The following is a 12,167-nucleotide window of genomic DNA, read 5'->3' as shown; positions in this document are numbered from 1 at the left end:
GATTTTGACTTCTATAAGGGGCTTTATTATGCTAAGTGACAGTCCGTGCTGTTGCATTACTCTCGTGTTTTTGTCAGGGATAATCAGACTGGACATGTTGTAGCCTCAGGGCATCTGCGCCTTTAAAGGTTACTGTATATCTATCTTTGATTCCGCTACGTGACTGTGTGTGTCAACGCAAATCGATTAAGTTGTATCCTCTGAAAGTCCATTGAAGCAAGGACTCAGGTTGTTTTTATCAGTTAATTATACTTTAAAGCATTTATAGGGCAATATACTGGATGAAAAATAAATAAATGGTACAAATAGAAACGGCTAACCTCGTTTAAAATTGTATTAAAAGGGCATGGACTTGAATCAGGTAAAACGCAGGCATTTAATCTTAACTCTTGGTATGGATGGAATGGGGAAAAAATAGACATCATAATAATAGTCTTCTGACCTTTTCTAAAAATACAGATTTACCATTACATGTTCATGTGAATGCATTGAACTTTACGATATAAAGTGATATGGAAAGGAATCAAGATGAATATTATTTTATGAGACAAAGTGACTTGAAAAAAAGAGGGTTGTATAATTAAAGGGCAGATGAAATTTTATATCAAATCAAGAGTAAAATTTGAGTGTGTAACAGGTAATTCCCCACTTGTACTGTGAATAGAATTTGGATTGTATACCTAAATGATTTCCAGCACCAGAGAGTATTAGTATAGTGTATGCATTTCAGCTCAATGTCCTCCTCCTTTTGACTATGCCCCCGACAGGTCGGGTTTGGCTTACATTTAAAAGTAATGATGCTGACTCAGCCGCTGTGCGCGGAGGTCTGCACTTCTTAAACACTCTCCAATTTGCCGCTCGCCTCATTTTTGGCAAGAAAACTAATCTGTCGACGGCAAAATGTGACAGCTTATTTGTTTTGGAGGAACGCAGCAGAGGGACAAACTATTCATCACGTCTGGGATTTACGGCGATGATTAAAGGCAGCTCTAATATGAGATTAATGGGTTTACGTTGAAACGAAGCTGGACTCACTTTGTACATGTGATACTGACTAAACCAACTCATTACAGAACTGGGAGAATGTTGAAATGTTTTTCTTTTTAGTGTGATAGTGTTAGATTGTATGTAACCTACGGCTCAAGGCTCTATAGACAGCTCTGAGGAATGCATATTTTAATTAGAAGGATAAATCTGTAAATTAAATGTGAAATTTGCTGGTTTCTAAGTATGTCTGTTGCCCTTTTTATTATGAACTTAGATAGGCTTATAAATGATATTTTAACATTGACATATTGCAGCATTACCTATGCAGATTATTTTTTCTCTCTGTACACCCCACAAAGTGTATTTAACCACGAAGTCCCATTGAGAATCACAATCTCTTTCTCTACAGTAAATTCGGATTGTAATGGCAAAACATCAATCAAATTAAACAGTGTGGAGTTATTGAAGTTGTAGTGAAGCTAAAAACACATCTCAGGCTCAGCACTTTTTCTGAATATTCTTGATTTTAAGAGATTCAAGTTTAAGATCTCCGACCATCTAGAGCAGAGATAGGCAACTTTGTATTGTGTTGGGCCGAGATTTTATCACCTCCAAAACACCAAGGGCCGAACCTCACCATTGAAACCCCGAGTAATTATTGCAGATGCCAATAAATGACATTAAATATGACCGAGTGTAAAAAATACACTACAAAAAGTAGTTGGCTTTAAGCAGTGACTTAAAGGGACTATACAGAGTTTAAAAATGTTAAAGTTATGTATTTTCCCCCCCCTGTGTAAAATGAGCCCAGACCTATTCACCATCACTGCCTCTAAAATCCTGCACTGTCACTCAAAAAGTTGTTACTTCAGGTCATGCACGAGCTTAATATAGAACCTGCAGTTACGCGTAAGACGTGAGGTGGCAGTAGTGAGCATAAAATGACCAACTTGCATCTAGTCTCTTTTAAATTACGTGAATTGAGGTCCTTTTGAGGGTTTTTTACTCGCTTTTTTCCTGATCAGACCAAGTTTACTTTGCTAGTTGGATGACATTTCACAGACTATAGTTAAGGTAAGGTAAATCTTACTTGAAAGAAGTCAAGTCAGTTTATTTATAAAGCACATTTCAATAACCACGGCAGTCACACCAAAGTGCTTTACAGAGCAAGAAAGTGGAGCTGCCAATGGGACAAGGCCAATGTTCTTACCCCATTGGCAAATACAAATTACTTGAAATAAACACTAAATGTATCGAAACGAGTCAGAAACCTACCAGAACAAGTGAATAGTCAGTAATAGATAATCTCAATGATCTTGGTCAAAAGCCCAACTACATCTTAACTCGCCAAAACAACTCAAATGTGGATTATTATGTGGCCCCCGGACCTGAGGTTGCCTTAAAATAACGTCTAAAATTTTTTTTTCCAGACCTGGATTCGATATTATTCACCCTGTCTCCAAGATCTCCTAATGTTGATTTTGCTGTAGCACTTTTAATGACAAGCCCACATTAATCTGCTCATCTTAGTTCATTTTTCTTTCTCTTTACCATTTCAACATTCTCTATTATGTGAGAGCCATTTCTCTAGCACAGATCTGTCAAATCTAATTGCCAGAGAAAATCCTTGGTTTTATGTAAAGGTTTTTTTTTTTCTCTCCTTTGTGATGTGCTTCCGATGATAGATGAGGTTTTCAGATATTGCGTGGCCCATACGGTCTATCAGCAGACACTTGGTGAGTTCAACCCAATATCATACAAATTACAGTCTCTGCTGCAGCCAGTGATCTGGGAAATGATAAGCTCACTTTATCAAGGGCTGTCATTTTTAAACCTCAAGATTCTTTTGTAGTTTAGGAAGTGATTGGGTCTGACAAAAGTCTTCCTTGATCGTTTACTCAAAATAACAGAACTTTTTGGAGTTTGTTTTAGACATTGGGTATAGCTTTCAGTGTAAAAGGATTTGCTGATTCTTGACTCTGGCTTGTTGAATTTTCATCATCCTAAAATGACATTGTTTTGTCTTTTGACAGTGGTGTATTCAGTCTACTGTGGTGAGGCCTCTCCTGCTGATTTTTCAGCTGCTGGTGGTCTCTTCTACCAAAGTCTTAAAGCCATAATTAAGAAAAGTAATTATCCTCTCAGTGGGATCCATACTGCAACGAACACACTATACTACATGTTTTTGAAGCCACCATCTTCATAGTAATGAGGTTTTCTGTTAGTTGGCTTCTATATAGTTTTTATAATGACAAAGCTGGCTTGTTGTGATTGAAAGAATAAAAATGTAAGTGTTTTCATTTTATCTTCTGTGGACACCGGTAGGGCTGTCACGATAATTATTATATTGATTTATCCTTCAATAAAGGCCAGATAAACGTTCAATTTTTGCACTCAATATTTATCGTCTGTACATATATTCGAATTTTTGTCCCATTTTTTCTGATGTAATACTTTATTTTTTACCCAACCTTTTATTTCATGTTTATAGTTGGATATTTTAAGATTAAAGGGACTATATGGAGTTTAAAAGTGTGAAACAAGAATGAAAATACATCATCCTTGTGACAAGAAGTACCAGACTAAAAAAAACAAAAACGTAACAAAAATGGCTGTAAGCTCCAGTCAGGAAGCTTTTAGATTTGGATAAAGCTGAACTGGAGAAGATGTGCGCGTTTAAGATGGGGGTTAAGGTCTTCAAAATATGTTAATCGCAATATTTCCGTGGCTCAAATATATCGAACTTCAAAGTCTGTTATTGTGACAGGCCTATAGGCACCGGCTAAAGTACTGGTTCTTTCCAAGGGATCCTGTTGAGCGGAGGTCGGCAACAACAGGCCCAGGGGCGTAATCCGGCCCTTTTCTTTAGACAAACCTTTTTTCTCACAACAGACAGCAAATACCTGTTGGCGTCTGTAAAATGCGGAAAATACAGACAGTTTCTAAAAAAATCAAATCCACCAAAATCCGAAAGCCAGTTCACAACAAAGCAGATTTTCCTACCCATGCAAAAGAAATTCCTAAAGTTACTTCCAAAGAGACTTTTTAAAGCTTTTTCCGCATTGCAGTATGCTAGGTTTTAATAACTTTTTACATCTTTGTATTCGGCAGAGATCAGGTTATTCAAGGTTTCCTCCATTTGTTCCGAGGACACATTTCTTTTGTTTTGCACCTGAGCCGCAAAGCCCTGACGCAGGTTCTTACTGATCCTGTGCTTTATGTCTCTAAGATATTCCTGTCTCTGCCTCTGCCCACTGTAAGCTGTTTCTGTGGCTCCTAACGCTGTGATTTAGGGCACCATCTTTTAAAGGTGCTCCCCCTCCAGTCCCCGTTATCTGCAGGTCTTTCTCTGGACGGTAATGATCACGAAGGCGTTATAAAGTTTGTGTCCTTTTTGTGGCCGGAGGGAAGAGGGCGAGAGTGATTGATGGGTCTAGACCTTCAGCCAGTCTTGTTTTTCATTCTATCTTTCCTCATATTTAATCTTGTGTGGACTTGATAAACAAATATAGCAAAAGCTGATATAGATTTACAGTGTTTACCATTCACATAATGATCAGGGAGTGTGGAAGAATCAAGGACACATTATTGTGTTGCGTATATTGTGTTCAGCATTGTTATCTGCTCTATTGTTTCCATCTGGAGTTCTATTATTGTCTCACACTATTGAATGTAGGGTGTATGCATGCATTAATATTGCCTTTTGTCCTCTCCAACCTTTCTAATCATGGCGGTCTGTGCAGTAATAACAATGCAATTTCCTCACATTCATTAATATATCCAATTCTAATTTAATATAATGTGATGTGCACCCCATTGTTTAACGCTTTGATTGCCTAATGTAGGTGTAAAAGTGCTGAACAATTTGGCATTTTATTACAAAAGTCAATCTTGTTTTCATCTTGAAAAGTGTGGCTGAGAAGGCAGGGGATTGAGTCTTGTGATCTGAGCAGTGTTTTATGTAGTTAGAGTGTGGATTTAAGGATCTCCTGGTGTATCCAAAAGAGACAAGTTTATACTCGGTGGTGGTACACTCCAAAAAGTGAAATAAAAAATTGGCTTAAATGACTTTAATTGAGGAAATATATTTAGTTTTGAGCAGTTTTCACAAAAGCAAAGTCAGAGACGTCTCAGAACACGTTAGATAATATCAAATACCCAACTACATCTTAATTTGGATTGTTAAGCTTTAATTGAGACATTTAAGCTAATCTAGTTATTTATTTTTGCAGTGTAATGCACCCTAACGTTTAGTGCCGTACCAACAACACGCAGCAACAGGAAGACGACGATTTTCGTGTTCCAAAATATTTGTAAAATGAAATGACACTAGAAAACTTTATTGACAAAGGATAATCTACTGAGATTCCATCTACAGAAGATTTTTCTCACTCCTGTGGTGAGAAGAGGAAGAAGAGCTTTATTTGTATAGAGCCTTTCACAGACATGGCCAAAAAACGCTGTACATGAGACAATTTAGGCACTCAAATTTAGTCAAGGAACCACTCACCCATTCACACTCTCATTCATACACCAGTGTACGCAGACACTGGAGGTAAGGTGAGTAAAGTGTCTTACCCAAGGACACAACGATGGTGTCTGCTATCTGCGCCACTGTCGCCCCCGTCGCCCTGTCTACAGAACAAACTTTTGATAATATCTCTTATCTAATACCACTTCAACTTAAACTCAAATCTTCCCAAAGGTGACTTTTGTATTTCATGTTAACACATTGAGTGCCGCGCTGTTTTGGGGGTTTAGCTGTTGAGTGCCAACAATCCACACAATTTTTCATGATATTTGTGGCACCACAGCAATATTCTATGTTATAGCTATGGACACACACTGTGGCTCGTTTGAAAGGTGAGTCTCTAAGCTCTCTGTATGTGGAAACAGTTTAATTCTACGTGCCTCGGTTCCTGAGAAATCTAAGCTAAACCGAGGCTAATCACAGATTTTTTTTCTAGAAACGGAGATAACGGGGGTTTTATGCAACACTCTCCTTTCTGATTAACTCCTCTCTCCGACTCTTTCCTCCTCTCTCCTCTCTGGACGGGCATTAACGTTATGGGAAGAGGCAAATACCAAAAATATTAACCGCCCTTGGACCGATTTTGACCGAGTTTTTCCGTTTTTGGCACTCAGTGTGTTAAATTAGCATCAAACATTACAAGTCACATTAATTAAACCAGTGTTTTTTCCACTACTATAATTAGACAAGCACAAAGATGTGAAGTGACTTTTTACTTAGTCACGCGTCCTCTTGAAATAAGACTTTTGCTCTTTTAAAGTGTTGGCAGGTGTAATTTGATATGATAATAGTTTCCTTGGAGCTCTGCAGGAGTGCTTATTACCTAGCCTTAACCTGCCCCATCATCTTAATATTTTGATCTTAATAAGCCCTCTCCTATTGTGTTCTATAGTGCCGAGGCTGTGACGCTGAACGACTGCCTGCAGCTGTCCTACCTGCCGTCCAAAAGGAACCACATGCTGCTGCTGTACCCGAGAGAGATCCTGATCCTGGACCTGGAGCTGAGCCAGACTGTGGGGGTGGTGGCCATCGAGCGCTCGGGGGTGCCCTTCATACAGGTAATGAAACAGGATTGTCACTGTGCTTTAAGAACGCACTGCTGAACCTCTAGTATCCAAGATGCCCGCTCGTGGTCTCTAAATGTTGAAAGGGTTAGACAGGATGACTGAATGACTGAAAATATCCTAAAAGGGCAAAGTAGTGCAGTGGTTAGTTTATAAAATATTCTCTCTGCTCCTGTTTTTGTACTTGTGCGAAAAGAAGCTTACCTTGTGGATTTGAGAGTTGCAAAAACAGCTTAGTTAGCTTAGCGTGTTGCTGCAGGTGCGATAAATATAGGTACCATTTTGCTCTCTTATTTCAAAACTCCAGGATTTTGCCTTTGATCGTTGGCTTATTACTTTTTATATTACTTCCCCCTCGAATGAACCACAGTTATAGTTTTTGCTACCACTCAATTACTGAAAGTGCTTTTCAAAAAAAAAAAAAAATCAGTTTTCAAAAGCCTCCCCTTTGGGCAAGCGTCTTCCTCCCTCTGCAAATGATGAATTCCTCTCCGCCGCTTCCCTCTCACCTTATGTCTGTCTGATTGTGGCTCAGCAGGTTGGCCCAGTCCTGATAAAAACGTAGCACTCGCCCCCTGCACTTTTCAATGCCAAAGCCAGCAGTATGTCTGACCTTTGGGCTCCTTTGCCACCCATTTATCCGTCTGGAATCCTAATTGAAATGTGATTGATGCAAGAAGGATGTTAGATGGAGGATTTGTCACAGCTGTTGAGTCAGTCCTGGAGAAAGCGCTGCCACACTCAAAGAAGTATTCCTGCAATTGCATGTGCAGGTCAGTGAAGTATTGCAATAACCTGCTTATGAAATCAGAATAGGCTTTTTTGTTTGTTGTATTTGAATAACATGTGTACAGCAAGATTCATAAGATGTAATCAAGGCTTCAGTTAAGTTTCTATTGGTTCATCTACAGGTAATTATCAGAAAGAAATTAAGTCTGTGTAGAAGAGCTTCACCCATTCTGCCTGTGGGTTTTTCTGCCTTTACATTTTAAGTATTTTTTTTGCCTTATGTGTCATTCCCACACAGAGCTAAAGAACAAAATGTCTTAAAACTCAGACGATTGTTTTGCCAAAACTGTCACACAATGTTTACTTTGGGAAAGAAAATTGCTGCCTGCTCTGCTCTTAAAAGTCATAAAAGTACTTGTAATCTTGAGTGTACCTGACTAAACTTAACTGGATGGGAAGATGGAAGTGGCACTGTGTCCGAGAAAGTACTGCTTTAGAGAATTTTATAACGATTTTGAGAAAAACGTCAAAAATAATCACTTAACTTTACTGCTCGTGTTGACTTACCTTCTCTCCCACTTTATCAACAGCTCATGTTTCCCCCATAAATCATAATTTATGTGTCTTGGCAGCAATTTAGTTTTCATCTTTTGACTTGCCGTTTAACTGAAGGTACAGAGCAGGGCTTTGTTGTCCCGAAGTTAGCCCCAAAGTCGCAGCTTGAGAGGGGGCACTTATTATTATTCAGCCGTCCGAGCCGGGCCAGGTCCGAGCCGCTCTCCACTAAGTGTTATAAAGCACTTGTCATGCAGCCAATTTGCATGAGTGATCACACAACTTCGGGAAAAGCTCATCCTGGAGAGTGGGAGACGCAGTGCTATAGAGAGACAGAGAAAACGTGGATTAATGTGGATCCTTTACAGTAGCAGCTTGGAAACATGCACAAAAGTTGTTGGAAAAGATAAAACAATAAAATAAAATAACAATGCATGCAAGAAGCGTTTGTCTGGAAAATGAGCAGTTTACTGGCTGCTGTGAAAGACTGATAGCACTCAGCAGAGATGTCTTTGCCAATACTGTAATATTTGATTTTCATGAATAAAGATGAATCTGCAGTAAATACATTGAATCCTTAGGGAACATAAGTTCTTCCATAACCAGTTGTCCGTTCGCCTCTGCTGTAACGAGCGAGTTAGCCTTCAACCAAGTCCAGACCACTTTTTAATCAGTCTTCAGGCTTCTTATTCTTTGCTGCAAATTTTGTGAGGTTCAGTTGATTTTTTTCTTTTTTTACTGCAGAGTCTGTACTATCCACGAAGTACCCAGGTTTTTAAAAGTTAACAAACGGCTAGCTTATGAGCTTGAGATATTTGAGACCTACAAATTTCTTCTGAAACTCCAAAGAGGCACCAAGAGCCCCCCCACAACTGCAGCACAGTGAAGGCATCTCAAGAGGTGCTACAGGAAATAAAAATGGGGCAAACGAGGAGGTATCCGGGCAAGACTTGCAGCTAAGCTTCACACATCTGTTATCCCAACTATTGTTCTGGCTAATGGACACCCACTGTAGAATACAACAGATGAACTACTAAGCTCTTCCCAGAAGATGGTGAAAGCCTGTTGTGGCGCGGAGAGAGCTGCGCAGGAGGAAAAGGAAGTGCAAGATACCATGAACAAGTTATGGATATGCTGTGATAAAAACTTACTTTGAGCTGCCAATCACTTGTCCATTATTATCAATATATACTTCAGTCTGTTGGTTACGCCTTATCTGGAATAGGTGTTGTTTTAATCCATTCTCAGCTTTTGGTTGCTGGTGAAACAAATTCATTACTCGTTTAATAATAGTGCCATTAAACCCGGGGCACCTCCTGCTGTTCAGTCTAATGCCACCCATTATTAATCCTTCCAGGCTAAAATCATGGTATTTGTTTTCGGCTCTGGTCATTTTTCTTATTGTGAAGAATTCATCAAATTCTTAATGGCTATTAATTAAGGCACCAGCTGTTTCATTCTTTCTGTGTATTTTAGGTGATCCCCTGTGCTCAACGGGACGCACTCTACTGCCTTCATGAAAACGGATGCATCACTCTGCGCGTGTGTCGCTCCACGTCCACAGAGGACGCATCAGGTCTGAAAAAGACACGACTAGTGCCTTGGCAGTGGTCTTATCTCCTTGAGCTTCTACTTTTCTTAGTGTGTAGTCTTTCACAGTCTTTCTCCACTTTTATAATTTCTAGACAGAACAAATGAAAGTGGACGTTTCTGGAAGTCACAGTGTCTTGCTTAGAGAATAAAATTGCAGAATCACGAAACACTTTACGATGTTTAAGATGCTGATCTTGGCTGACAGTCTAGTCAAAATAATATTCACATCGTACTTAAAGGGATTTTTCAGGATTTTTGACATAGGGCCTCATTTCCTAGTTATCCAGAGTGTTGCCGATTTCTGGAGATTTTTTTTTTGTGTACTTCATGTAGTTCTTATGTTTGAAGAGTTACGTGGCGCTAGGCTTGTGCAAGGCTATTGCATTTCTATGTTGCAGCTACCATGCATTAAAAACAGTCTGATCCGCTCCACAGTGCACCTGAGGCAAATCACTTATAACGCCAGACTAACCATATAAATGTCTGTGTCGATAGAATAATTTTAAACATTTTGCATTTAAAATATCTTATATTTGAGCAGCATCAGACTGTCAGACTGTTTAATGCAGGCTAGCTGATAGAAATCGTAGAAATGCGCTAGTCTTGCATTAGCCTAGCGCCACGTAACTCTCCAAACAGAAGAACTGCATAAATCACAAAAAAAAAATCTCCAGAAATTAGCAACACTCCGGATAACTAGGAAATGAGGCCCTATGTCAAAAATCATGAAATATCCCTTTAAGGCTGGGGGGACGTAAAGTGGGGTTAGCAAGATGATTTTGAGACAACATTTCTGAACACTGAATTTGATGTACTTTTGATTTAAAGCGGTCGGTTTAGTGATTTTATGGACTAGCGGCCTGACAGTTTTGAGAACCCCTGCTGAGGGCTACTGTCTTGTTTTCCTGTTCCATGTAGTTAATTATTCATATTATTTTTCTCATTTCTCGCACAGACCCGGAGCAGATTGTGCAGGAGCTTGTGTATGACCTGCGTTCCCAGTGCGATGCCATTAGAGTGACAAAGACTGTGCGCCCGTATCGAATGGTCATCTGCCCCATCAACGAAAACAACGCGGCCCTGATGGTCAGCGACGGCAGAGTCATGCTGTGGGAGCTCAAAGCCCTGTCCGGCAAGACCTCGGCTAATCCCAAGTACAACCTTGCATATGGTTTTATTCACGTTTTTGTCATTTTGGTTTATACTTCAAAGGTGCGTGACAGCCTTGAAGAGAGTGAGGATTTAGTTAAAGTTCTGATACTTAGTGAGCTGACTCAGTGACTTAAAAGCAGGATAATCCTCTGACCTATTTTTTTGGTTTCCCGCTGAATTGTTCAGGTAGGAGGTGCACTTTACTGCCATTAAGATGAGTACAAGCCTGTGACTTACTGATGTGTTTGTGACAGAAGAGGAGCGCTGTGTGCCCTCAAGTTTAGACTCACAAGAAGTTTTAATTAAGCAATTTATCACAAAACTTTTGGGATGAAAGTGTCGTCTCATAAACATGAATTTGCACATTCATGCCCTTTATGCTCTTGAAGTTTTGGAAGAAGATGTACCAGCAATTACTCGTAACTTAATTTTATAGATTTGTTTTTTTGAGTCATTGTCACAATATAATACACAATAACATTATCACAAAATTAATTGTATTTCATCACATATCTCATATTACACATTATCACTGCTGTGGAACAATGCACCCATTATTAACATGCCACAATGCACACAATCAATAACCTTTAAAACATACGCTACGTCTTTCTTCAGCCCCGATACTATTGAAAACTTCTCTTTTGAAAAGTGTGCAGTCTGGACAATCCTTGAGGTCTTGTTTTAAACTAGTTTCTCTCTCACTTATAGAAATTCTGAAGCTGCTTACAATTTCCATTCTTTGTAAGACGGGTTATTGTTAGACATCTAAAGAAAGGATTGCTTTTGTTTTTTAGCGTTTTCCTAAAATAAACCGACTAAAATCCTGGATTTCAGTGCTGCACTGATGCGGCCAGCTGTCTTTTCCCAGCAAACTCAATTGGCATTCAAATCCTTCTCTGAAACTGTGTTTAGCATTCTGCCGTTCAGTCTGTCTGTTTGGCACACAAAGCTTAAAACAAACGGTTAAAGGAGGTTCTGGCTCTGGCCGTGTGTACTGACATGACTAATAATTCCAGCTACACTCTTTAGCGAGGCAGTGTTGTCACTTTGAGCTGAGCGTTTCAAGATAAATGCAGATGGGCTATTTATGGAGAAACCACTTTGTTAGATTTGGACAAGATTTATTTATAAAATGCTTCCCGATGTTTTCATGTAGCAGCCTTAGGACATAGTACTGTGGTGTGACTGATCTTAAAAGAGAATTTCAAGAGTGCAGTTCTGCTTTAGAAGTGTTAAACAGGATTCTGTATTGTAAAAGGGATTCTCTATTTTTGTGGCCATACTGTGACCCGAGCCATACAACTATGCTTTGTCTGTGGTTTGTGATCTTTTGCAATCATTTATTTCTAATCTATAATACTCTATTTCTAAGAGTGTTTTTGTGCATAAATACATGCATCTTAATTCATAGCATGTTGTTCATCATCTGTCAGAAACTTTCTTAGCCGATAAACATTTCAATAATCGTGTGAATAATGACCAATAAACCAGCGAGCGATCATTTTATTTTTATTTCACAAACAGACTTGTGCGTTCATCTGTCAAAACAACAA

At 39.2% G+C, this 12,167-nt stretch overlaps 1 protein-coding gene across 1 annotated transcript in view; it reads left to right on the top strand.

Moving 5' to 3' along the window:
• Nucleotides 1–12,167, top strand: part of wdr11 (WD repeat domain 11) — a 79,053-nt gene that overhangs the window by 6,137 nt on the left and 60,749 nt on the right. Inside the window, exons 6-8 of the mRNA XM_079559709.1 lie at nucleotides 6,411–6,576; nucleotides 9,343–9,442; nucleotides 10,415–10,613. Of these exons, the coding sequence (XP_079415835.1) occupies nucleotides 6,411–6,576; nucleotides 9,343–9,442; nucleotides 10,415–10,613 (465 nt within the window). The remainder of the gene's footprint in view (nucleotides 1–6,410; nucleotides 6,577–9,342; nucleotides 9,443–10,414; nucleotides 10,614–12,167) is intronic.

The sequence above is a fragment of the Gobius niger genome (assembly GCF_951799975.1).
Source record: "Gobius niger genome assembly, chromosome: 7".
Classification (NCBI taxonomy): Eukaryota; Metazoa; Chordata; class Actinopteri; order Gobiiformes; family Gobiidae; genus Gobius; species Gobius niger.
The sequence above is the reverse complement of the archived record's forward strand: the minus strand, read 5'-3'. Positions and strand labels throughout refer to the sequence as shown.